General features: G+C 41.1%; 1 protein-coding gene across 1 annotated transcript; it reads left to right on the plus strand.

Annotated features, from left to right (window-relative positions):
• The first annotated feature begins 2,197 nt into the window (after positions 1-2,197).
• Positions 2,198-9,102, plus strand: LOC139374120 (zinc finger protein 330-like). Its single transcript, XM_071115118.1, has 10 exons — positions 2,198-2,251; positions 2,652-2,797; positions 2,932-2,951; positions 3,357-3,427; positions 3,642-3,718; positions 4,206-4,332; positions 4,486-4,590; positions 4,796-4,842; positions 7,779-7,896; positions 8,216-9,102. The coding sequence occupies exons 2-10, from the start codon at positions 2,678-2,680 to the stop codon at positions 8,497-8,499; spliced, it is 969 nt and encodes a 322-aa protein (XP_070971219.1). The 5' UTR covers positions 2,198-2,251; positions 2,652-2,677; the 3' UTR covers positions 8,500-9,102.
• Positions 9,103-27,606: the final 18,504 nt, after the last annotated feature.

Here is a 27,606-nt window from a genome sequence, read left to right on the forward strand (position 1 = left end):
TGGATCGACGTGTCAGCGTCGGATCAGCGTGTTCCAATATTCAACAACTTCGCACAGCCATTGAAGAGGAGTGGGACAACATTCCACAGGCCAAAATCAACAGCCTGATCAACTCTATATGAATGAGATGTGGCGGCAGGGTAGCCTAGTGGTTAGAGCGTTGGACTAGTAACCGGAAGGTTGCAAGTTCAAACCCCCGAGCTGACAAGGTACAAATCTGTCGTTCTGCCCCTGAACAGGCAGTTAACCCACTGTTCCCAGGCCGTCATTGAAAATAAGAATTTGTTCTTAACTGACTTGCCTGGTTAAATAAAGGTAAAATAAAAAAAATAAAAATAAATGTGTGGCGCTGCATGAGGCAAATGTTGGTCACACCTGATATGGACTGGTTTTCTGATCCACACCCTTACTTTTTTTTTAAGCTATCTGTGACCAACAGATTCATATCTGTATTCCCAGTCATGTGATATCCATAGATTAGGGCCTAATGAATTTATTTCAATTGACTGATTTCCTTATGTGAACTGAAACTCAGTAAAATCGTTGAAATTGTTGCATGTTGCATGTATATTTTTGTCTAGTATACATTTACAGACATGTAGTAGCCTAGTACTGTAGCCTATTTCTTTTGCTGTGAAGGTGTGTTAGGCCTGTGTTCTGCAGCCCAGGTGTAGAACCTTCTTCGGGATTGGTGTCCCTTCCACGGGACGGTTGAGCTAACGTAGGCTAATGCGATTAGCATGAGATTGTAAGTAACAAGAACATTTCCAAGGACATAGACATATCTGATATTGGCAGAAAGCTTAAATTCTTGTTAATCTAACTGCACTGTCCAATTTACAGTAGCTATTACAGTGAAATAATACCATGCTAATGTTTGAGGAGAGTGCATCATTTTGAACATGAAAAATTATTAATAAACATATTTTGGCAGTCTTGATACATTTTTAACAAAAATACAATGGTTCATTCAATCAGTCTAAAACGCTGCACATACACTGCTGCCATCTAGTGGACAGAATCTAAATTGCACCTGGGCTGGAATAATACATCATGGCCTTTCTCTTGCATTTCAAAGATGATGGTACAAAAAAAATACAAAATAACTTTTTTTTCTCTTCGTATTATCTTTTACCAGATCTATTCTGTTATATTCTCCTACATTCCTTTCACATTTCCACAAAGTTCAAAGTGTTTCCTTTCAAATGGTACCAAGAATATGCATATCCTTGCTTCAGGCAGTTAGTTTGGGTATGTCATTTTAGAAGATTTTTTTTTTTTTAAAGGGGTGTATCCTTAAGAGGTAGACTTAAGTTCCAAGGGCCTTGCTGACTGACCCATTGTGTGATAATGGTGAGATATTGTTTTGCACCACTGCAGTTAGCCTATGTTGTTCTGGATACAGTGAAACATTCACTCATTCCTGGCTACAGAATAGCCACACATTCCCCTGTATAGTTCTTAAGCAGATACTGTTCCACCATCAGCCATCAATGTTTGTCTGTCCCCCTATCAGATAATATCGAGGTACAAAATGGGGTTGGGGGCGGGGGGGGGTGGGGGGGGGGGGGGTACAGAGAACTACTGGTGTGAAACATAGACATCAGAGGAGACTGGTGTGAGGAGCTATAGGAAGATAGGCTCACTGTAATAGCTGGAATGGAATGAGTTAAACATGTGGTTTCCATATGTGTGATGTGTTTGATACCGTCCATTTTATTCCAGCCATAACAATGAGCCCGCCCTCCTATAGCTCCTCCCACCAGCCTCCACTGATTGATAAGGCTAAAGGAACCTCCAAAACCTCAAGCATGTGTGATGAAAAGAATGGTTTACTGTCATCTCCTGGGGCATTGTGAACCCATTCACTGTAGTTTACGTTACAGAAAGAAACATTGCAAAGGCTTCATTGGTAAAAACCCAATTAATTTTAACAGCATTCATGGGTCATGGTGGCAGGAGACTGAAGTGACTTTAGAATATAGTATAAATACAATAAGTATGCATTTTTTAACTAGCGTTGATAATAACAGCCTTAATTGGCCAAACCATGATGTAATATACAATTCATAATTTAATATAACATTTCATTGAGCGCAAGGGAAATTAATGTACAATAGAAATATAGGAACTCACATAGGAACGATTAAGGCGGATTATAATTCAGGCGAGAAGAATTCTCAGTCGGACTAAATATCCGTTCTGTAACTTCCGTTTTCAGCTGAGCCAGCCGTGGATTGCAACACTCCTGGTAAGTCTCTCTTTACATTTTGGGTTATACTGTGTTAAAAAAAATGTATAAACAGCACACATCGGTTAAGGCTTTTATCTGTTAATTATAAAATTACATGTCGTTGCTGCATCTGGTATTTCCATGAAGTCAAGCTAGTTAGCGCGTGTTTGAACCGTGTTGCTCAGCACACGTACAGTAACGTTTAGTTATAACGTTAGATACCTAAATAGCTGTTTTTTTTATTTTTTACGTAGATACCTAGTTAACTAGCTAATACAGTTTTAAAACATTTATATTTTCGTAAGGACCTAGACCAATGATGTGTGTCCAGTCTGTCAAGGTGTGATGCCATTGACTGAGCTGGCTTGCTTGGTTCGTTAGTTAGTTAGTGGTTTGCTAATCCCCCACATGCCTTCAGGTAAAGCCATCGACAGAAACTGAAAGATGCCGAAAAAGAAGACTGGTGCACGCAAGAAGGCAGAGAACCGCAAGGAACGGGAGAAACAGACTCGAGCCAACAAGGGCTTTGTTGACGTTGCAAAGTCCCCTTGCAATTCAGCAATGGTATGGAATAATATACATGTTCTCATCACAGCACAATATGAAATGGATAGCCAACAATGACTGTAAATCATGATTATTTCCCTAGTACTTACTGTCGTCCTCATACTTACTGTAGTCCTCATCTTGTGTTGCAGGAATGTGACAAATGCCAGAGGTAAGACATCTTCAATCAATATATTTTTTACATTCATCTTAATGGATAACTTAACTAGCTAACATTGGGGCTCCCGAGTGGCGCGGTGGCCTAAGGCACTGCATCTCAGTGCTAGAGGTGTCACTACAGACCCTGGTTCAATTCCAGGCTGTATCACAACCAGACGTGATTGGGAGAACCATAAGGCGGTGCACAATTTCCCCAGCGTCGTTAGGGTTTGGCCGGGGTAGGCCGTCATTGTAAATAAGAATTTGTTCTTAACTGAGTTGCCTAGTTAAATAAAGGTTAAATTGTGTGAACACATTCAACTATTTGAACAAGATGCACTATTTCTTTATTAGCAACTATAATCTACAGGTGATGGAGGCTTTGACACTTTGTTCCCCTGTTTCAATGACACCCAAGACGGCAGAAGAACAGAGCTTTCTGCTACTTCTGTGCAAACGTTCAGAAGCTGCCCCAGTGCGGTCAATGTGGTGAGTCTAAGATAAATTGTGACGCATGGAATGTTTCTGATTTTAAAATCCCTTGAGCTCTTTGAGGCCAACTTAATTTGACACAACTTGATTTATCCCCTCAAGTGGCAAAGAAATATATTGCACAATATTACATGTAAGATGTTTGTATAGGAGTGCAAGAACCATGTATTATGTTGTGGTGTGATACTGTCTTCCTGTATTCCAACTAAAGGCAAAACCAAATGCATGAAGTCATCAGACTGTGTCATCAAGCACCCAGGGATCCACGCTACGGGAATGGGCATGGTGGTAAGAGATGAGAGCCGTTTGAAAAACTTTATTGAGATGGGAGTAATAAATACTCAGTAGTAATCATTAATGCACACCATAGCAAAACGTTTCGCAATGGAAAACAAGTGTTTCTTATCGGTCAAATTCAGGTAGTCCCCGATAGTTTGCCTCCTTTGGTTTCTAGTGAATATGGCCACGGGATGTATTCATTATGCCGATTCTGTTGCAAAATGTTCTGCAAATGTAACCATTTACTCCAAATGAATTTTTTTTTGTTTCTATTGCACAAATTGAAGGTAAGTCTCTCCCTGTTTTGTTTTCTGTTTGCTTCCGTTTGGTTCTTAAATGGCAAATGGTTTCCATTGCCAGACATAATGAATACACCCCTGGTGAAGACCTACATCTATTTAACATTGTGATAGGTGCCCAGATTGTTCACAGTCATGAGTTTATCATTGGATGTCTTTATGACATTGATATGTGAAGTGTTGTCTCTGTCCACAAGGGGGCCGTGTGTGACTTCTGTGAGGCCTGGGTGTGCCACGGGAGAAAGTGCCTCAGTACCCACGCTTGCACATGTCCTCTCATGGATGCCGACTGTATCGAGTGTGAACGCTGTGTATGGGACCATGGTAACTTATGCCATTTTATAATATTATCCAACCTGCCTGGTCTGCAAAACTAAACAAGGCTTTTTTTATGTCCGTACATGCACCCAAATGCTGGTTGCCATCCACTTTGTGTCCCCTTTGTAATCATTCCCCCTTTTTTCCTATCTGTCACAGGGGGAAGGGTATACCGTTGCTCCTTCTGCCACAACTTCCTGTGTGAGGATGACCAGTTTGAGCACCAAGCCAGTTGCCAAGTCCTGGAGGCGGAGACTTACAAATGTGAGCAATTGGGGTGTCTTTCTCACCTGTCAAACATCCACATTGTGTTGTTTAGCCTTAGGGCATACTTTGGCAGACATGAGGAACACCATGTTACGTATAGAAAAGTAGGCATTCTACCAGTTGAAAGTTTAGAGAAAGGTTCATCCCTAGCTATAGTGATTTTAATTAATGTATACTGTGTTTTCCCCCATGTTAATTTCAGGTGCTTCCTGCAACAGACTGGGGCAACACTCCTGCCTGCGTTGCAAGGTAATGGAAAATGAAGATCCAAGTATTCATACCCCTTGGATTTCTTCCTGTCGTGAGAATTTTCAATGATAATAACTGACAATCAATAGCTCTGACCAATCCCCGAGATCTGTAAGACCATGGGTTTAATAATAATTAGTCAAAGACTCTTATGCAAAAAGATATAACGTTCTCGTGAATAAAATGTACTAACATCAAAAATGCAAACCCGGTCTTTATAACACACACAAACAAGTTAAAATCTTAAGCTACACCTTGCTTAGACAGTCTGTTTAATCTGCAACATGTTTCATAATTTTCTGCAAGCCTAACAGTTTCAGGGTGGAATATTCTAATCATTACCTTTAAGCATATAATTCCCTTATCCCCAAAATGTTCTGATTTAGCATGGATTTAATTGTATTTTTTTTGTCCACAATCTAGTCAATATACTCTGTCAGTGGAATAACAATTCTAATTTAAAAAAAGATTAATACAATTGAGAAGTATCCTAAATTAGCTCAGAAGTAACATTTGGCTTAACAAATCACACAATAAGTTACATGGACTCCCTCTGTGAAATAATAGGGGTTGACATGGTTTTTGAATGACTAACCCTTCCTCTGTCCCCCATACATAAAACATCTGTAAGGTCCCTAAGTCAAATTTCAAGCACAGACCAAGGATCTTTTCAAAAGCCTCATAAAGGGCAGTGATTGGTAGATGGGTAACAATAACAAATCAGACTTTGGATGTCTCTTTAAAAATGGTCAAGTTAATAATTATTATACCGATCCAAGGAATTCACTTTTTGGCCTAAATGCAATGCCTTGTGTTTGGCGCGCTATCCGACACAACACATCACTGAGTAACTGCCTCCTTATTTTCAAGCATGGTGGTGGCTGCATCATGGTATGGGTATGCTTGACATCGGCAAATACCAGGGAGGTTTTCAGGATGAAAAGAAACGGGATGGATCTAAGCCAGCGGTTCTCAATCCTGATCCTGGGGACCCAAAGTGGCGCACATTTTGTTTTTGCCTTAGCACCGCATAGCTGATTCAAATGATTAAAGCTTGATGGTGAGTTGATCATTTGAATTAGCTGTGGAGCGCTAAAAACTAAATGTGCGCCCCTCAGGGTCCCCAGGACCCGGATTGAGAACCACTGATCTAACAGACAACATCCTAGAGGAATACCTGGTTCAGTCTGCTTTACAAGAGACTCTGGGAGACAAATCCACCTTTCAGCAGGACAATAACTTACAAAGCAAGGCCGAATCTACGCGGGTGTTGCTTACCAAGAAGACAGTGAATGTTCCTGAGAGACGAGACTTAGAAATTGTTGTCTAGCCATGATCCCCAAAATATTGACAGAGCTTGAAGAATTATGAAAAGATTAATGGGCTAACATTGCACAATCCAGGTGTGTAAATCTCTTAGAAATTTACCCAAGAAGACTCCCGGCTGTAATTGCTGCCAAAGGTGATTTTAACATGTATTGACTTGGGAAGCTGAATACTTAAGCAACAACTATCATTTCTATTCATCTTAAATGTTAGACATTTGGTTGTTGAGAAAAATATAACTTTTTTAATCCCACTTTTTAACACAATGAAATGTGAAGCTATGGACACTTTTTAAGGCATTAAATCAACACAGTGTTATGTTGTAAACAATTGTCTCTCTCCCACTGTTCCTCATGCCAGTGTAGTTGTTTGTTACTGCTGTTGCCTCTATACACATTGACTGAGAGATCTACATGTACATGTGAGTCATTTAGCAGACATTCTTCTCCAGAGCGACTTGAGCCGTGCGTACACTCCACGGCCCTGGTGTTAGCTGTCCCAGACAACTTTTTGAGATCGGAGACAAAATCCCCATGTTGTTGCCTACTCGTAGCTGTCACTGACCCGCTCACATTAAAATGAGCGTCGGAGTCACAATCTGAGGGCTACCGATCCCGTGTTTTATTTTATCGGCACAAAATCTGCGCCGCTTTTGTAATGTGACATGTGCCACGACCAGTTTTGAGAACGGCGATCAGCGATAGCCAAATGAGAGCTAGCCAGGGAAGAAGACCAAGATCTTGATTCGTATCACCCAGAATGTGCACTCGCTCGAGCAGGAGCGATGACTACTACTAGTATGGGTTTGCACTTGCCTTTCACCAAAGCCCAAATGTAAAATGGTTACAGCTCTGAAGTTCACACCGAATGTTATTTGGTCAAATGTATTGGCAAGATATTTCAACACTGTAGGGCAAGTGTGTTTTGTCTGACTGAACTTTTATGAGGCTGCTTTGAGCCACAGCTCGTTGTAGCTAGCTACGTTAACAATCTATCCACATTGTTTTGGCGAGACGGCGTGGTATGGAGAATCCTCCCGACCAAGTGAAGAATCGTGTAGTGTGTCAACACTCGTCTCTGCCAGATGGTTTACTATAGGAAATACGGTTGTTTAATGCTCGAGGCTCAGCATTGCTAGGATTTTTGAAAGTCGTGTCGTGTACGCATGGCATTACAGTGAGTGCATTCGTCTTAAGGTAACTAGGTGAGAATCAGTCCTAAAGCAGCTATCAGCAGTCGGTGCTCGTAAGAAAAGGCAAGTGTTAGTGCAAGAAAGGCAAGGGTGTTGGTTCAGGGGGAAATGTGTAGATTCCCAGTTGCACTGTTAAATTAGTCGATTTGTCCGGTAAATAAGCACCCGTTTACCCGGTTACTTTTTTGCAGCGGCAGGTTTGGAGAATTAGGTTAAGGTTAGGAAAAGGGTTAGGGTTAGCTAAAATAAAAATGTTCTCCTAATCTGCTATGAAAAGTAACTTCCAGTCATGGCTGTATTCCCTCTAGTTACAACCATTTACCAGTGGGACAGGGAATACATTTCCTGGATTTGACGCATGACTGTAACCTATAGTAACAAGGCCCATTTGGGTTGAACTGTGTCTCTCCCTCCCCAGGCCTGTTTCTGTGACGACCATGTGAAGAGTAAGGTGTTCAAACAGGACAAGGGTAAAAATCCTCCCTGCCCCAAGTGTGGCCATGAGACCCAGGAGACTAAGGACCTCAGCATGTCCAGTGAGTCTGCCATCTAACATCTAATCAGTGCTTAAGTCAGTCATGGATTAAAACTCTTCAGTCATTAAGAGGAAAACTGAGTACTGATGGCAGTGCAGTTGTATGTATACTGTAGTATCATAATTTTAGATGTTGATTGAGTCATTTTTGCATCATTACAAATCACTAGTTTTCATACTCTTTTCTTGTAGTAGATGTCAGATCTTAAACCTCAAACGCCACATTCAACGCCTTTTAATTGTTGTATATATGCACTCCCTGGATCGGGATTAGTACTCAACTCTCAGCTCATGTCTGTATTCCTGTACTCACCCTGCAGCCCGTACGACAAAGTTTGGCCGACAGAGTGGTGCTGACGAGGATAGCTACGGCTATGGAGGTTATGGAGCCTCTGGCTACGACTCCTACTGGAAGAACGTGTCATCGTCCGGAGGAGGGGAGGGAGATCAGGCAGAAGATGGCGGAGATTATGATGATGATGATGACGAGGAGGAGGAGGAGGAAGATGAGGAGGAGGAGGATGATGAGGAGGAGGAAGAGATAGCTGACTCTCTGGCCGGTCTTAAAATTGAAGGGACCCTCGTGATCGAAGCAGTTCCCTAGACGGAGGTTGGTTCCCATCACATCTCCACCTCTCTGCTTCCCAAAGAAGAGGACTAGATATATACAAGGAGTGTGTGTGCAATGCATTGCAGTACACTGTAATAAGATGTTTAAAGTGATAGTTCATCACCATATGTGTACTGCTTGATTGTTTCTGTATTTGGTCATTAGCACGTTTAAAAAAGACAGTCCGTAATCCAGAATTTCTGTATGGCTCTTGCCTAACATTGGTGAAATATCCTTTTTAAGTTTTAGGCTAAAATAATGTAACTTATCAGACAGGTTAACAGTAGGTTGTATTCATGGAAGCCAGGCTTCCCCAAATATTTGACCATTAAAACATTTTAAATTATTACATTTACTTTTTGTATCTCAGGGTTTTCAAAATGTTCCGTCAATTCCAAAGGCGCTGGAATCTCACCAGAGAAATCATCAGAGCGAGGGAAACAGTACCCCTCTGTCTCAGTATGTGTAGCCCATGTATCTGATGCTGTCTGGACCAAAAGAGTGTGACATGTTGTTAGCGTAGCATTTGATTGATTGATGCTAGCAAGCTTTTGGCCTCCCTTGATACATTTAAAATATATATATATATATATATATATATATATTATATTATATATATATATATATATAAATAATTAGCTTGCAAAATCGCCCCTTAAGCCATGGATTTGGACTTGTGGTTTTGACTTAATTCACTGTACAGGCCAATGATTATAATCTAACAATAAATGAATGTTGTGCCACTGACCTGAGATGTAGGCTCATGTTAATTAGCTGGCAGACTTAGCTGGTTCGTTGTTGCCAATGCGAGGACGTTAGGCTAGCAAGCATTTTAGCCAGGTAGCCTATGACGACGACAACTAAAAGTGTACTGTATGACAAAGACAAAGCCATAGACCGTTCTGCCAACATGAAAAAGATGAGGATGACATTGGTGTTCTACAAGTGGGTGAGTCCATGTTTAGTTTTACTTGCGCACACACAGACAGGAAACAGGACAGCCACACAATATTTAGCAACATTGATTGGACTAAATAGTTTTTGGTGTCTTTTTAAGTTGGTTTTCAGCGTATTATAGTATTTTATGTTTAAGCTGAAATGGTGCTAGAATAACAGTGGCAGTGCTCCTGTTGTCTTTGTGCTGACTTGTAGTACCTCCACATATGCTGAGCATTTGTTGGCTGCTTTTCCTTCACACTGCGGTCCAACTCATCCCAAACCATCTCAATTGGGTTGAGGTCAGGTGATTGTGGAGGCCAGGTCATCTGACGCAGCACTCCATCACTCTCCTTCTTGGTCAAATAGCAGAAAGTGTCCTGTTGAAAATCAAAAAAGTCCTAACCAGATGGGATGGCATATCGCTGCGGAATGCTGTGGTGGCCATACTGGTTAAGTGTGCCTTGAATAGGAAATAAAACCAGCGAAGCACCATCACACCTCCTCCATGCTTTACGGTGGGAACCACACATGCGGAGATCATTCGTTCAACTACTCAGCGTCTCACAAAGACACGGTGGTTGGAACCAAAAATCTCCAATTTGGACTCATCAGACCAAAGGACAGATTTCCACCGGTCTAATGTCCACTGCTCGTTTTTCTTGGATCAAGCAAGTCTCTTCTCCTTATTGGTGTCCTTTAGTAGTGTTTTTTTGTTGTTGCAGCAATTCGACCATGAACGTCTGATTCACACAGTCTCCTCTGAACAGTTGATGTTGAGATGTGTGTTACTTGAACTCTGACACATTTATTTGGGCTGCAATTTCTGTGGCTGGTAACTAATGAACTTATCCTCTGCAGCAGAGGTAACTATGGGTCTTCCTTTCCTGTTGTCCTCATGAGAGCCAGTTTCATCATAGCCCTTGATGGTTTTAGCGACTGCACTTGAAGAAACTTTAAAAGTTCTTGACATTTTCCGCATTGACTGACCTTCGTGTCTTAAAGTAATAATGGACTGTCGTTACTCTGCTTATTTGAGCTGTTCTTACTATAAAATGGACTTGGCCTTTTACCAATCAGGGCTGTCTTCTGTATACCACCCCTACCTTGTCACAACACAACTGATTGGCTCAAATGCATTAAGGAAAGACATTCCACAAATGATGTATCAAAGACATCTTAAATCAGTTTTGTTTTATGTTTTTCTGCCATGCATAATATGCGCTAGGCTATGTATTGTATAATGGCACAATCATAATTTTAATTCAGGTTATTGATTCGGCCTTGGGCTCATAAGCCTATCCATAAACTAATATGCACATGGTTGTTTTAAATTAATTATCACCTTAGAAAGTGCTGTCCATTTCGTTTACACTGTTTCAACCTGCTGTGGAACTTCTTCTTTAAATGGATCATCACAGTGAGGTGAGTTGATTGCATTTGATTGCATTGATTGCATTCGCACTTCTTAATAGTGAGGACAAATGCGATTAAACTTGAAACTCACACGCATCCTGTGTATGCCAGTTAGGCTCTACACCGGTTATAAAGCATATTAAATGTGCTCAAGTATAAGAAGTTATTTGGCCACTTTACAAACCCTATCAAAACATATAGGTCTATAGGCTAGGCTACATGAGGTAGGTGTGTGACTATGATTTAAAAGTAGCCAAAAAAAGGCAAGCTGTTTCTTGCCTTACTGCACACAAGCTGGGCATCATTCACAAGTGATAGGCTAATATTGTCACCCATTAGATTATTTTTAATTGAATGTCTTTACATATACTAAATAATATATGTGTAAAATGTATTTTGATTTAGAATGGACCGTTATCATGCACCTGTCTCAACTGGGGCACGGGGGAAAAAAATACATGTCATCTATGCACTTAAATATGAAAGGGAGGACGCTTTTCCCGTGGTTCATTTTCATTCAGGCCAGGTGTGCTATAATGCTGTTGTAAAGAGAAGCAATGTGCTTAATATTATAGAAGTTGATAAATAAATACAGCAGGCCTAGCCTATAGAAAGCTGATGCCATCCTTTGCTTAGCCTATTGAAATGTTGCGAAATGTGAGCTCATGGGCTCATGAAGTGTTTGATTAGATTTTCGATTACATTTGCATTGATGTCTGAGTGATTAGAGGGAGTACAAGACCGTTATCAAGTTTGGTAGGCTACTACTGACCAGCAGCATCAGAGCTTGGAGAAGCCTAATTACGGTGACTAAACGGTCACATGGAATTTGACCGCAGGTGTGGAAGTAATATGGGCACCCTAGTAGAGTTCCATGTAGTTATGGCTCTATTTAATACTTTGCGTTTCCTAGCCTCTGTTCTGAACCTGGGGGCTGTGAAGAGACCTCTGGTTGCATGTCTTGTGTTGTAACGATGAGTGTCTGAACTGTGTGCCAACTGCTTGAACAGACAGTTCGGTACCTTCAACACATCAATACCTAGCACAAAGACCAATAGTGATGCAGTCAATCTCTCAATGTTGAGCCAGCAGAAACTGACATGCACGTTACTGACACATCCGTGTACATCTAAGTGCGATACGTGCTGCTTTGTTCTGGACAACTGCAATTTACCTATTTCCTTCTTTGCCACACATGACCACACAGCAGCTAGGGCCTGTAGGAGCTGTGTGGTTGACTGAGATGTCAAGTAGGCAGAGTAATGCCCTATCATGGACAGACTTCTTCCCATTTTTAGCAACCATTGAGTCTATATGATTTTACCATGGAAGCTTGTTATTTAGAGTTACACCTAGCATTTTAGTCTCTTCTGCTAGCTCAACTTCTATTATTCAATAATAGATCTAAATGAGGTTTAGGGTTAAGCGAGTGATTTGTCCTAAAAAGGATGCTTTTTAGTTTGAGATATTTAGCACAAGCCTATTGCTAGTTACCCATTCTAAAACTGACTGGAGCTGTATGTTACGTGTCTCAGTTATTTATTTTACTGTTGCAACCGTCATGTATACTGTGGAGTCGTCAGCGTACCTAGGCACATAGGCTTTGTTCAAGGTCAGGGGAAGGTCATTTGTAAAAACTGAAAACAATGTCCTTAGCCAGCTGCCCTGTGGTACACCACACTCAATGGAATTTTCATGAGAGAGGCTTCTGTTAACTTTCTAATAAAACAAAGGGTTTTCGTTATCTCTCAATCCATAACCTAGTTTATTCAGCAATATGTTATGATCAGTTACATTAATAATTTTGTATGGTCATTAGCAAGAGTACAGTGCCTTCAGATCGTATTCATACCCTTTGACTTATTCCGCGTTTCGTTACTAGTCTGAATTCAAAATGGATTAAATGTTTTGTTTTTTCCTAACCCATCTACACACACCCCATAATGAAATTTTAGCAAAGGTATTGAAATTAAAATACAGATCTCTCATTTACGTAAGTATTCACATCCCTGAATCAATACTTTGTAGAACCATTGGCGGCAATTACAGCTTTGAGTCATTTTGGGTATGTCTATCAGCTTTACACTTCTGGATTTGGGGAATTTTTTTCACGTTCTTCCTTTCAGATTTTCTCAAGCTCTGTTAAGTTAGATGAATGGCAAACTTCAAATCTTTCCACAGATTTTCAATGAGACTATTCTGGGCTTTGGCTGGGCCACTCAATGACTCACATTCTTGTTCTGAAGCCATTCAAGTGTTGCTTTGGCTGTATGCTTGGGGTTGTCCTGTTGGAACATAAATCTTCACCCAGTCTAAGGTCATTTTCACTCTGAAGAAGATGTACATATATTTTGCATTCATTGTTCCCTCTCCTCACCAGTGTCTGTCTCACGTGCCTCTAGGCAGGCTGCCATATGATTTTTTTCTCAGGAGTGGCTTCAGTCTGGCCACTCCCATAAAGCCCAGATTGGTAAAGTGTTGTAGAGACTATTGTCCGTCTGGCAGGTTCTCCCATCTCAGCTAAGGAACTCTGTAGTTCTGTCAGTGGTCATTGTGTTCTTGATCAAGTTTCTTCTTTCCCAGTTGCTCAGTTTGGTCAGATGGCCAGCTCTAGGCAGAGTCCGGGTAGTTCCATATTTTTTTCAGTTCCCCATTGATGCTCTTGGAAACTTTCAGTACACTAGAAACGCCATTGTTTTCGCACTATCCACACACAGTTTTTAAAACTGTCATACCTTAATTCTTCCATCTTTATGCACGTTTACCATTGCTACCTATCTCTAGTTATGGTATTGTTTCATTAAATAAGTTCCAGCTACCTGGCTAGTGGATAATTCCCGCCTAGATTCAACCAGATCAAGCGTTAACCGGCGATAGTGGACTCCCGCATGTAATATTCATGTGTCAACATACTGACTTGTAATTGGATGCATTCTATGTGAGGTCATCTTCAGTTGATCATGGCAGGAGACGTGTGAACATGCCAGTTATAACTAGCTAATAAAGAGCTACGTTTAAAAAGATCCTAGCTGATGTTTTTAGGTGATGTTGAAGCTGCTCTTGATCATTATCACAAAGCCACAACGTCCCTCTTGGGTTTGAAGTTCAGAATGATAAAGTGTATGCCATATAAATAAAGATGTCCAATTGAAAATTGTTAAAGGGGCAGTGCAGTTACCATTAATTTACAGTTTTTTTTAATGATATTTCCACACAGAGGTTGAAAATAAATGCCTGGAATTTCAGCATGTTCAGATATGTGGACCAAAAGTTGTCCTGACGTCACAATGTGATCTGATTGTAATAGACCAATGACATGTTCATCTGGGTAAGGGGGTGGGCTCTAGACCATCCTATCAGCCAATAAGGGCTGTGTATGTAGATATCTTAAAATTGTGTTTCCTAATGCCCACACAATTAGACTGAGCATTTCAAAGGCCAAAGGAGGCTCAGGGAAATAAATTATAAGAAATAAATGTTGGGTTATTTTTCATTTATTAGACATACATTGATGATTTTAAAGTACATTTACAAAGACTCCATAGGGGCTTTATACTAAATGAGGATTTCTATTAAACTAATCCAGGTGTAGATTACACCTCACATTCCAGTGTTCAGGGATTTTTGTATGAGATTGCCATTGACTGCACGGACTTGCATTAAGAGCAATGTCCACTTTAGGTGTAATGCCAATAGCCGCTTGTGGATTTGACAGCTCCACCTCCGACACCGCCATGCGGATCTGATTGAATAAAAACTCCACTCCTCATAAGGCCTGGCTGCTTTGACCCAAGCTGCAAGTGATGTTCCTGATTGATTCATTGGCAATGTAGCTCCCATTGAACTAGAATAAGAGCTAGAGACAGCCTCAAATGGTCAACCATTATTTTCAACGTAATCTACTCAGGGTCGCATACGCTGATTCGTGCGGGCAGGCAGCTTGCTAGTTCTGGTTACAGGAGCCCATTAGTACATGCCCACTAGCACTGAGCCAACCGCATGTATGCGAGAGCTAAGAGCGGGGTTGTGTATCTGGATAAGTGGAGGAGGGGAAATCTGCAGGCAGGAAGCACCACCACACAACCCTGACATAACCACTGGGGGAAAAAACCAAACCCACTGGAAACATGAACATATCAAATTGTATTTGTCACATGAAATTCTCTTACAAGCCCTTAACCAACAATGCAGTTCAAGAAATAGAGTTAAGAAAATATTTACTAATAAACTAAAGTAACAAAATAAACAATACAGAGGCTATATACAAGGGGTACAGGTTAGTCGAGGTAATTTGTACATGTAGGTCGGAGTAAAGTGACTGCTTAGATAATAAACAGCGAGTAGCAGCAGAGTAAAATAAAATGTTTTTGTGTATTTGCAAGTAAATTATTCAGGACTAAGAGGACTGCTGCAGGTTGCTCTATATGTGCACCTCATGAGACAGTTGGATGATATTTTCTGTTTAACACAACAATCACGACTTGTTTCAAAAGGAAGTTATTGAAAACGTTACTAAAAACATATGCAATTGTGACCTATTAACAAACCAAGCTTATAATTCGAGCTGTGTCCCAGTTAATCAGTCTAGCAATCAGTACAGTCACCCCGTATAACAGAATGTGAAGAAATGTAGGCATATAGTATTTGTAGTATTGGTTTATCATCTCCAACAGGATTCTATAAGACGCTCACAACAACATTATGTGTAGCCACCGACACTGTGAGTGACGTCAAACCAATATTAGGAGCTATGTCTGATTAACTACCTTCCTCTCTAGCCCCCTCCTGTATCTTCAACCTGTCTCTTCAATATGAGTACAGCATGGGGTACTTTATGTCCTGCTATTCCAAAACAATCAATTGCTTAATCAGAGTAAGATTGGTTCAAATAATATTTATGTAAAAAAAAAAAAAAAGAAGAGTATTTTAAATAAGAACAACTTTGCAAGAAATGTAATTCAATTAAATGGAAGGGAAAAATGTCAAAACATCCCGCATCCTCATATAAAACATATAGCCCTGGTCTATGATGTGCTTCTCTCTATACATTAACTCTTTAAAGCTATGGTGGATGGCATCTAAAACATATCAATATCATTTTCCCTATTGGTGAAACAAATGCTGTCACAGAACTAGGACAGGGCTGTTATGTTTTGTACCCAGTGCCCTACCAAACCCTGAACAAATGTTACCAGCACATAGTTTACAAATATCCTTGCTTTGTCTATTTTGGATGACCTGCCAGCCCTCCACCGTCACCCTGGTGGAATGCAGGTGGGGATCTTCAGTGGGCCCTCCTGATGGGCAAGCAGGACATATGGGAAGAGTGGTATGGGGATGAGGGAGGTCTGGGGTACGTGGACATCGGCCTTGGGATGAAGCTGTCTGAGCTACTGCCGTTGGCCAGGGATATGGTCACGTTCATGGTGCTGTAAACTATAGGCCGATCTTCTCCTACTACTATGAATTATTTTGTATTTGTGGCTCTGTTGGCAGAGCATGGTGCTTGCAACGCCAGGGTTGTGGGTTCGATTCCCACTGGGGACCAGTATTTAAAATGTATGCTCTCTACTGTAAGTCGCTCTGGATAAGAGCGTCTGCTAAATGACTCAAATGTAAATCTGTAAATAATTCACTAAAGTTGTCTCCTTGCAATGGCCACCTACTGGTTTTCTTTGTTCTACACAAATACCATCAAGACGTCCAGTGGTGTCGGGTTACATACTGAGTGCAGCTGGGCCACTATCCATCAGTTCACCTCCAGTGGTGTCAGGTTACATACTGTGTGCAGCTGGGCCACTATCCATCAGTTCACCTCCAGTGGTGTCAGGTTACATACTGAATGCTGCTGGGCCACTATCCATCAGTTCACCTCCAGTGGTGTCAGGTTACATACTGAGTGCAGCTGGGCCACTGTCCACCACCTTGGCATATAAGAGAATGGAGTTTGACGTTTAACATTGTAGCCCCGAGGGACACGATTACAGGATATTATTTTTGTCTGAGAGTTACAAAGCAATAATGTAAACACTTGCAAGCTTGTATGAAATTCACACACATTTTTAAAATACAATAGCTAAAGGATTTATGTATTCGTCCGCTTTGCCTGGGTGGCACATGGGCCTAATCAAGCGTAGATTGAGCAATGTCTGTTGGCCCCTCCAGAGATTGGACAGTTTGATGAGCTGAGCTGTTGATCTCTCTGCGTCTGGGAGCATAGATTGTGGAGGATATAGTCATAGGGAGAGCTACTGTGCTGAATAATTGGCTGGTGTTTTTAGACATGTTACAATCCTCGCTCAACTAGCAACACGTGCCAGTATTGTAGAAAAACTCAATAATTATGCCCGTTCCTAAAGCACCTAATCCCTCTGTGCTGAATGACTACCGCCCTGTCGCCTTTACATCCTTAGTAAAAAATTGTGAGAAGTCCTATTCTCAGCGCCAACCAGAAGCTCCTTGACCCGTTTCAGTTTGCCTATCAGCCCAGCAGAGGAGTTGATGATTCCATTCTTACTCTCATCAGTATGGTCTATAGACATCTAGATGGTGCCAAATCCCCATGGCAGGGTACGGTTTGTTGACTTTTCTTCTGCCTTCAACACAATCCAGCCCTACATTCTGGCACAGAGTGTCATTCGGGACCTCTCCTTAGATGGGGGGGCTGGTTTTGTGGCTGTTGGACTTCCTGAGCCAGAGGTCACAGCGGGTTAAAGTATGTCCCCACATGTGGAACATACACACCGCCAACACAGGCTCATGTTTTGTCCCCACTCCTGTACATCTTGTACACTAATAGTTGTACTAGTTCCCATCCTGACAGACACCTTGTTAAGTTCGCTGATGACACTGCCTTGATCAGCCTGTTGCATGATGACTAGGAACACCATGACCCGGTCCTAAATGACTTTGTACAGTGGTGTGACAAATCACACTTGGTTCTCAATACCAACAAGACCAAAGAGATGTGCATAGACTTCAGGAAGCGTACAACACCTACCTCTGCAACATCTATCAGAGGTCAGAACATAGAGATTGTAGAGGAATATAAATATATGGGTGTCCTTTTGGACAATAGGCTTCAGTGGAGTAAATGTACAGACCTGATCTACAAAAAGAGTCAACAGAGACTGTACTTTCTCAGAAAGCTGTGATATTTGAATGTTGACTACAGTCATGGCCAAAAGTGTTGAATGACACAAATATACATTTTCACAAAGTTTGCTGCTTCATTGTGTTTAGATATTTTTGACAGATATTACTATGGAATACTGAAGTATAATCACAAGCATTTCATAAGTGTCAAAGGCTTTTATTGACAATTACATGAAGTTGATGCAAAGAATCAAAATTTGCAGTGTTGACCCTTCTTTTTCAAGACCTCTGCAATCCGCCCTGGCATGCTGTCAATTAACTTCTGGGCCACATCCTGACTGATGGTAGCCCATTCTTGCATAATCAATGCTTGGAGTTTGTCAGAATTTGTGGGTTTTTGTTTGTTCACCCGTCTCTTGAGGATTGACCACAAGTTCTCAATGGGATTATGGTCTGGGGAGTTTCCTGGCAATGGACCCAAAATATCAATGTTTTGTTCCCCGAGCCACTTAGTTGTCACTTTTGCCTTATGGAAAGGTTCTCCATCATGCTGGAAACGGCATTGTTCGTCACCAAACTGTTCCTGGATGGTTGGGAGAAGTTGCTCTCGGAGGATGTGTTGGTACCATTCTTTATTCATGGCTGTGTTCTTAGGCAACATTTTGAGTGAGCCCACTCCCTTGGCTGAGAAGCAACCCCACACATGAATGGTCTCAGGATGCTTTACTGTTGGCATGACACAGGACTGATGGTAGCACTCACCTTGTCTTCTCCGGACAAGCTTTTTTCCGGATGCCCCAAACAATCGGAAAGGGGATTCATCAGAGAAAATTACTTTACCCCAGTCCTCAGCAGTCCAATCCCTGTACCTTTTGCAGAATATCAGTCTGTCCCTGATGTTTTTCCTGGAGAGAAGTGGCTTCTTTGCTGCCCTTCTTGACACCAGGCCATCCTCCAAAAGTCTTCGCTTCACTGTGCGTGCAGATGCACCTACACCTGCCTGCTGCCATTCCTGAGCAAGCTCTGTACTGGTGGTGCCCCGATTCCACAGCTGAATCAACTTTAGGAGACGGTCCTGGCGCTTGTTAGACTTTCTTGGGCGCCCTGAAGCCTTCTTTACAACAATTGAACCACTCTCGAAGTTCTTGATGATCCGATAAATGGTTGATGCAGTCTTACTGGCAGCAATATCCTTGCCTGTGAAGCCCTTTTTTGTGCAAAGCAATGATGACGGCACGTGTTTCCTTGCAGGTAACCATGGCCGACAGAGGAAGAACAATGATTCCAAGCACCACCCTCCTTTTGAAGCTTCCAGTCTGTTATTCGAACTCAATCAGCATGACAGAGTGATCTCCAGCCTTGTCCTCGTCAACACTCACACCTGTGTTAACGAGAGAATAACTGACATGATGTCAACTGGTCCTTTTGTGACAGGGCTAAAATGCAGTGGAATTTTTTGGGGGGATTCAGTTAATTTGCATGGCAAAGAGGCACTTTGCAATTAATCTGATCACTCTTCATACCGTTCTGGAGTATATGCAAATTGCCATCATACAAACTGAGGCAGCAGATGTTGTGAAAATGAATACTTGTCATTCTAAAAACTTTTGACCACGACTGTACTATACTGACTCTGTTTTACAAATCTTTTATTGAGAGTATTTTAAGTTGTTGTATTGTTTGTTGGTTTGACAATGCCCCTGTCAGCCAGAGAAATATGCTTAGAAGGATTATCACCAAAGCAAGCAAGGTACTTGGAGTCAAACAGGCCTGGATGAGATCTTTAAGGTCAGGGCCCTCCGCAAGGCTCACAAAATCATTTTAGACACAAGCCACCCCCTGTACCCGGACTTTAAATTACTCCCCTCTGGGTGCAGGTATAGGGCACCCCTCGGCAGGAAAAACAGAACTAGACAATAATTTGTGCCAGGTGTGAAATCCCTCCTGAATTGCTATCTGGGCTAATGTTGCTATCAACCCAGTAAAACCAGCAGGCTAGTCTCTTTTTATTGGTATGTAACTGGTATGTCATTTGTTTTGCATTTAAAATGTCACCTTAAATGTGTACATGACACTTCAACAACATTTCCCCATCACAGTGCCACTAGAGATTGTGGGTTCGAGTCCAGGCTCTGTTGCAGCCGGCCATGACTTGGAGACACATGGGCGGTGCAAAATTGGCCCAGCGTCGTCCGGGTTAGGGGAGGGTTTGGCCCGACAGGGATGCCCTTGTCCCATCGCGCACTAGCGACACCTGTGGCGGGCCGGGCACAGTGCATGCTGACATGGGCGCCAGGTGTACGGTGTTTCCTCTGACACATTGGTGCGGCTGGCTTCCGGGTTAAGTGGGCATTGTCAAGAAGCAGTGCGGCTTGGTCGGGTAGTGTTTCGGAGGATGCACGGCTCTCAACCTTCGCCTCTCCTGAGTCCATACGGGAGTTGCAGCGATGAGACAAGACTGTAACTACCAATTGAACACCATGAAATTGGGGAGAAAAAGGGGTAAAAAAAGACCCCGGCCGGCGCCATCATTCTTAAATGGAAGAAGTTTGAAACCACCAAGACTCTTCCTAGAGCTGGTCGACCGGCCAGACTGAGCCATCGGGGGAGAAGGGCCTTAGTCAGGGAGGTGACCAAGTACCCGATGGTCACTCAGACAGAGCTACAGAGTTCCTCTGTGGAGATGGGAGAACCTTCCAGAAGGGCAACCATCTCTGCAGCACCCCGCCAATCAGGCCTTTATGGTAGATTTGCCAGACAGAAGCCACTCCTCAGTAAAAGCCAAATGGCAGCCTGCTTGGAGTTTGCTAAAAGGCACCTAAAGGACTCTCAGGCCATGAGAAACAACATTCTCTGGTCTGATGAAACCAAGATTGAATTCATTCGCCAAGCGTTACTTCTCAAGAGATCCTTGATGAAAACCTGCTTCAGAGAACTCAGGACCTCAGACTGGGGCAAAGGTTCACCTTCCAACAGGACAACGACCCTAAGCACACAGCCAAGACAACACAGGAGTGGCTTTGGGACAAGTCTCTGAATGTCCTTAAGTGGCCCAGCCAGAGCCCGGACTTGAACTCGATGGAACATCTCTGGAGAGACCTGAAAATAGCTGTGCAGTGATGCTCCCCATCCAACCTGAGAGCTTGAGAGGATCTGCAGAGAAGAATGAGAGAAACTCCCCAAATACAGGTGTGCCAAGCTTGTGGCGTCATACCCAAGAAGACTTGAGGCTGTAATCACTGCCAAAGGTGCTTCAACAAAGTACTGAGTAAAGGCTCTGAATACTATTATTACTTTAATACTTTTTTAATATTTTATTTTTGAAATTGTTTAACAGCAGAACAATACAATACAGCAAGTGTAAATACAACAAAAGGTAATTCAACCCTCCCCACCCCCAAAATAAAAAAAATATTGAAACAATGACAAATCACAAAAGAAAAATAAATACAATTAGAATAGTAATAATACTAATAATGACGAAATAAGACAAATGACAAGAGATACCAACATTACAATAGAAACAGTACATTACAGAGAGACAATAGCTACATCAATCTACATTGATCTCCAAGCTCACATCCATCAACCCCAAGGGACGTGTTTCCATATAGTCCAGGAAGGTTTGCCGTATTTTCACAAAGTAGTTACATTTATTTGTTAAATCATAGGTAATCTCCATAGGAATACACTTATTTCAGAGAGCCATCTTGTAATTGAGAGAGGAATCTGATTTCCATGTCAATCTAACACAATTTCTTACAGTGGCAAGGGTGATTTCTGTACATTTTATGTTGGAAGTTATTCCTCAAATTCACATTTGTGAAGTTACCCAGAAGGCATATTTCAGGGTCAAGTGGGAAAAGGACCTCTATAATAAAGGTCAGGGTATCACAAACATCATGCCAGCAGGCTTGTAATTTAGTACACTGCCAAGTAGAATGACAAAAAGTGCCTTCTGTTGTTCCATATCTAAAACACATTTCTGATATTTCAGGGTGATATCTATGTAAACTCTGAGGTGTCAGATGGAGTTGGTGGAGGAAGTTGTAATGTAGAAGTCTGTATCTAGAGTTGATGGTTGCTGACACACTATCTTGGCACAGGTCTGACCATAGCCCCTCATCAATTGTAGTATTAAAATCGGATTCATGTACATCTGGTTTTGGGCATTGTTGCATTAGCAAGGAGTACACTGGATATACATCTATATGAGTCATGGAGTAGTTGATTTGGTAAAGTCATACCTCCAAGACTCCTTCTGAGAAAGTTTCTTAACTGTAAATAAAAAAATTAATGATTATTGGATAATTTGTATTTTTTTTTCAGTTGCTCAAATGACATAAGCAATGTATTATAATAATAATAATAATAATAATAATAATAATAATAATATGACAATGTTCTAAATGCGTTATTGTCATGGGATTTTGATGAATAATGACTAATTTATGTATACATTTAGCTTAAAACTATAACTAAACAGAATACTACTATGTTACTGTATGGATGTATGAATCTTATTATAATCATAGTACTGAATATAATGTGTGTAATTATAATCAATTATAATTGGAACACGGACTGTCTGTTCCTTGTTAGAAACAAATGGAGTTATCGTCAGACCGGCTAGTAGTAGATTATTTAACAGGTGGCAGACAATGTGGTAAGGCTTGTGAACTATACTGCCATTGTATTGGAGTGGAGGAAGGACATTTTAAAACCTATGACCTCATTTCTAGTATATAACCTGATGTATATTGTACTATGATCAGTACTCTCGAGAATAAACGCTATTGATTGATTTTGAGACTGGTCTCTGTCTATTTTATGCAAATAAGTATCTTACAAATTCTTAGAAATGGGAAGAGTGTTTTAATTGAATTGGTTGATGAACATATAGGAATTAAATTCCTTTAACAGTTATTCCCTTCTCATGCCAATGTTGAAAAATGTTGCTATCCAAGATCATTGGCAGGAGTCTGTTTTGTCACAGGGTTGTTTTGGGTGACAAGTCTTGTTTCAGACCAAATAACTTACGAATTTCATATCAAGATCTTACTAAATTGATGGTACCGGGATTGCTCATTTTTGTAGATAATATTACTCCCAACCTCTTCATTAAGAGCTAACATTTCCATCTGAGTCCAAGAAAGGGACTGGTTCAGGTTCAAATCAGAATGAAATGAATCTAATTTGCACTGCCCAGTAATACATCTTGAAATTTGGTAGGCAGAGACCTCCTAGACTATAATACTATGTTAATTTGTCCTGGCTCACCCTTGGAGTTTTACAGTTCCATCCAAATTGTCTTATGGTCTTGTTAAGGGACTTTAAGACACTTTTGGGTAGGGATATGGGTTAAGATTGAAATAGGTGCATCATTTTAGGCATAACGTTCATCTTAATACAGCTAATTCTCCCAAATACTGTAAGAGGCAGATCTATCCATCTATTCAAGTTGTCCACCACCTTCTGAGCCAAGACAGAGTAGTTAAAGCTTGTACACATTTCTTAAGTCATTGTCAACTGTGATTCCTAGATATTTGAACCCCTGTGGCGACCATCTGAAGGGACCTGTTCGTTCACAGACACTATAGTCAAAGCGAGTCAGTGGAAGTATTTCACTTTAGCCCATGTTGACTATGTAACCTGATATAGAGCTGTATGTATCCAAAAGCGTCTGTAGCTTTGAGAGGGGTCGGGTCAGCGAGGAACAAAATAATGCTGTCTGCAAACAATGATGCGTTATCTGGCCAACCTGAAAGCCATTTATGCCAGGATCTGTTCTTATGTCCTCCGCCAGGGGTTCTAAGGCACAAAAAAGAGTAGGGAAAGTAAAGTGGGGCAAGTAAACAGCCCAATCTACTACCTCCTTAAGAGTGGGAATGTGGCTGTCATCATACCATTAGTTGTGATCTTGGCTTGCGGTTTATGGTATAAAATCTTAACCCAGTTGGCAAACAAAGGACCTAAGTTAAATTTAGCAAGGACCTTGAATAGGTATGGCTGCTCCAGCCTATCAAAGGCCTTTTCGGCATCTAGAGATACTGCTATACTCGGATCGCTCCTCACAGTGGCCATGTGAATTACGTTGAATAACCTGTGTAGAAAAGGCCCATGGAGTTGGTGGAATAATCCTTTAATTCATTGCCATTTACTCAGCTGGGCCAGGGGCGCTTTAATTAGGTCAGGTGGAAATGTCCGACAGATCTCAACTCCATAAAAGGAGGAAATTGCCATCACCTGATCTCGCTGCTTTCTCTTCCTTAACTCCATCTGATCCAGAAGTTATGTGCGTCCATGAATACACGTAAGTCGACCGACTCTTACATTTCATCTGAATTATCTGTGGCGATCGGGAGAGTGGGCCATTCAGTGGGCCATTCAGTTACTGTTAATAGTTATTACCGCGGAGCGCGGCTTGGAGCGCACGCTTCAAACATATTGTGTAATGTGAATTGTCAATGATCACGTCCCTACGGATCCTCATAGGCCAATTATGCAATCGATATGGTTCATGTGTATTGAAATTAATTATATGTACACAAAGACAATTGAAAGAGTGAAATGAGAAATGTCATTGTGAAACTGATTGACTTTGATAATGGGGATTATAGATTGTATAACCATTCACCGTTTGTATTCTTTCATGATTTATGATAAATTGTTACGAGCCTAAATGACTTGCAGATGATTACTATTGACTTCTTAATGAACTGGACTGTTGAATTCCCTAAATTATGTTAATAATGAATGATATGATTTGATCTTTGATTTGATATTTGATTGGATACATGTTATTTGTTTCCTTTGTGATGCAACACAGACTACTCAGTAAATATAGCACTTTATGGTTAAAGGAATTCCTGCCTCAGTCTCATCCATTCCTCTGTCACCTGACACGTGACCACCTGTTCACCTTCACTGTCAGTCATCCTACCTGTCCAGCTACCCACACAGATTCCACTAATCTTTCAACCTGTGCAAAATATTTTTTCTGTGTAAAGCTTGTTTGAGCGGTGTTAATCAGGCTTGGTAAATATTGTCCTAATCTATTAGCCATCGCCTTAGAAATGGATTAATAGTCGGCATTGAAGGTCAAGATCTGCCTATAGGAAGAGGATCTTTATTTTATAACTGTTATAATAGCCGTTGAAAAGGAGTCTGGTAGGCTCTGCATCCCAGCAGCTAAATTTAGAACAATGATCAAGAGAGGAATAATCAAATCCTTAAACGCTTCATAAAACTCCGGTGGAAAGCCATCGTCTCCTGGTGATTTTCCAGGTTTGTAGTGGGGATTGTTTTTTTCAATTTCTGTTTTTGTAAAGGGGCGATCTAGTTCGTTTTGGGCTTACTGTATGAGGTGCAGTAGTTCAATAGTAGATAAAAATGTCTCATTGCTGGTTCTGTTCCGTCCGAAGTGTGTAACTTAGAAAAATATTGTTTAAATGAATCATTAATCTCTTCGTGGTTGTGAGTCACTTGACCGATCTGTGTCCTCAGCTGTTATCTGCCAGGCCAAGACTTTGTGTGTTTTCTCCCCCAATTCATAATATCTTTGCCTAGATCAAAGTTTTGTATGTACTTAGGGTATTTTATTTCAATGTTTTATTCATCAATGAGCGGTGTGTTTCTTTAGAGCCAGATTTGTTATTTTTGTAGTAGGATTTAATTATCTAATTCCTTCAATTCAGCATTGTATTTATTTTTGAGACCTTTGGTATAGGAAATTATTTGACCCCTAAGAAAGGCTTTTAATGTATCCCAGAGTACAAAATGGGAGAGTACGGACAGTTTGTTTCACAGAAAAACGTAATTTGGTCTCTAATAAATTGACAAAATTCTGCCTGTTTTAAAAGAGTTGGGTTTAGGCGCCATCTATAGGTCCCTTGAACTCCATCCGGCATCCAAACAGAAAGTGTGAGAAGAGAATGATCTGTTTCCAAAACTCTATGGGTTACCTGTACTGATGGGAGAAAATAATAAATCCGGGTATGAGAGTAATGAGGACAGGAGTAGAATGAGTAATCCCAATCTTGGGGGTGGAGCTGTCTCCATGTCTTTCAAATGTAAGTCTTTCATTAAAGAGAGTGCATTTGGCTGACTTAGTCAACGAGGTTGCTTTTGTTGAGGATCTATCCAGAATAATTTTTTAAGTCGCCCCAACTTAGTGTTCCCTGAAATTCTGCTACCTTGAGGAATATATTTAGATTAAAAAGTATAATTACAGTTAAAGTCGGAAGTTTACATACACCTTAACCAAATACATTTAAACTCAGTTTTTCACAATTCCTGACATTTAATCCTAGTAAAAATTCCCTGTCTTAGGTCAGTTAGGATCACCACTTTATTTTAAGAATGTGTAATGTCAGAATAATAGTAGAGAGAATGATGTATTTCAGCTTTTATTTCTTTCATCACATTCCCAGTGGGTCAGAAGTTTACACACACTCAATTAGTATTTGGTAGCATTGCCTTTAAATTGTTTAACAAGGGTCAAACATTTTGTGTAGCCTTCCACAAGCTTCCCACAATAAGTTGGGTGAATTTTGGCCCATTCCTCCTGACAGAGCTGTTGTAACCGAGTCAGGTTTGTAGGCCTCCTTGCTCGCACACGCTTTTTCAGTTCTGCCCACACATTTTCTATAGGATTGAGGTCAGGGCTTTGTGATAGCCACTCCATTACCTTGACTTTGTAGTCCTTAAGCCATTTTGCCACAACTTTGTAAGTTTACTTGGGGTCATTGTCCATTTGGAAGACCCATTTGCAACCAAGATTTAACTTCCTGACTGACGTGTTGAAATGTTACTCCAATATATTCACATGATTTTCCTGCCTCATGATGCCATCTATTTTGTGAAGTGCGCCAGTCCCTCCTGCAGCAAAGCACCCCCACAACATGATGCTAGCACCCCCACAACATGATGCTGCCACCCCCGTGCTTCACGGTTGGGATGGTGTTCTTCGGCTTGCAAGCATTCCCCTTTTTCCTCCAAACATAACAATGGTCATTATGGCCAAACATTTTTGTTTCATCAGACCAGAGGATATTTCTCCAAAAAGTACGATCTTTGTCCCCATGTGCAGTTGCAAACCGTAGTCTGGCTTTTTATGGTGGTTTTGGAGCAGTGGCTTCTTCCTTACTGAGTGGCCTTTCAGGTTATGTCGATATAGGACTCATTTTACTGTGGATATGGATACTTTTGTACCTGTTTCCTCCAGCATCTTCACATGGTCCTTTGCTGTTGTCCTGGGATTGATTTTCACTTTTTGCACCAAAGTACATTCATCTCTAGGAGACAAAGCGCGTCTTCTTCCTGATCGGTATAACGGCTACGTGTTCAGATGGTGTTTATACTTGCGTACTATTGTTTGTACAGATGAACGTGGTACATTCAGGCATTTGGAAATAGCTCCCAAGGATGAACCAGACTTGTGGAAGTCTACAATTTTTTTTCTGAGGTCTTGGCTGATTTATTTGGATTTTTCCATGATGTCAAGCAAAGAGGCACTGAGTTTGAAGGTAGGCCTTGAAATACATCCACAGGTACACCTCCAATTGACTCAAATTGTGTCAATTAGCCTATCAGAATCTTCTAAAGCCATGACATGATTTTCTGGAATTCTCCAAGCTGTTTAAAGGCACAGTC

This window comes from Oncorhynchus clarkii, chromosome 19 (genome assembly GCF_045791955.1).
Source record: "Oncorhynchus clarkii lewisi isolate Uvic-CL-2024 chromosome 19, UVic_Ocla_1.0, whole genome shotgun sequence".
NCBI classification, from domain to species: domain Eukaryota; kingdom Metazoa; phylum Chordata; class Actinopteri; order Salmoniformes; family Salmonidae; genus Oncorhynchus; species Oncorhynchus clarkii.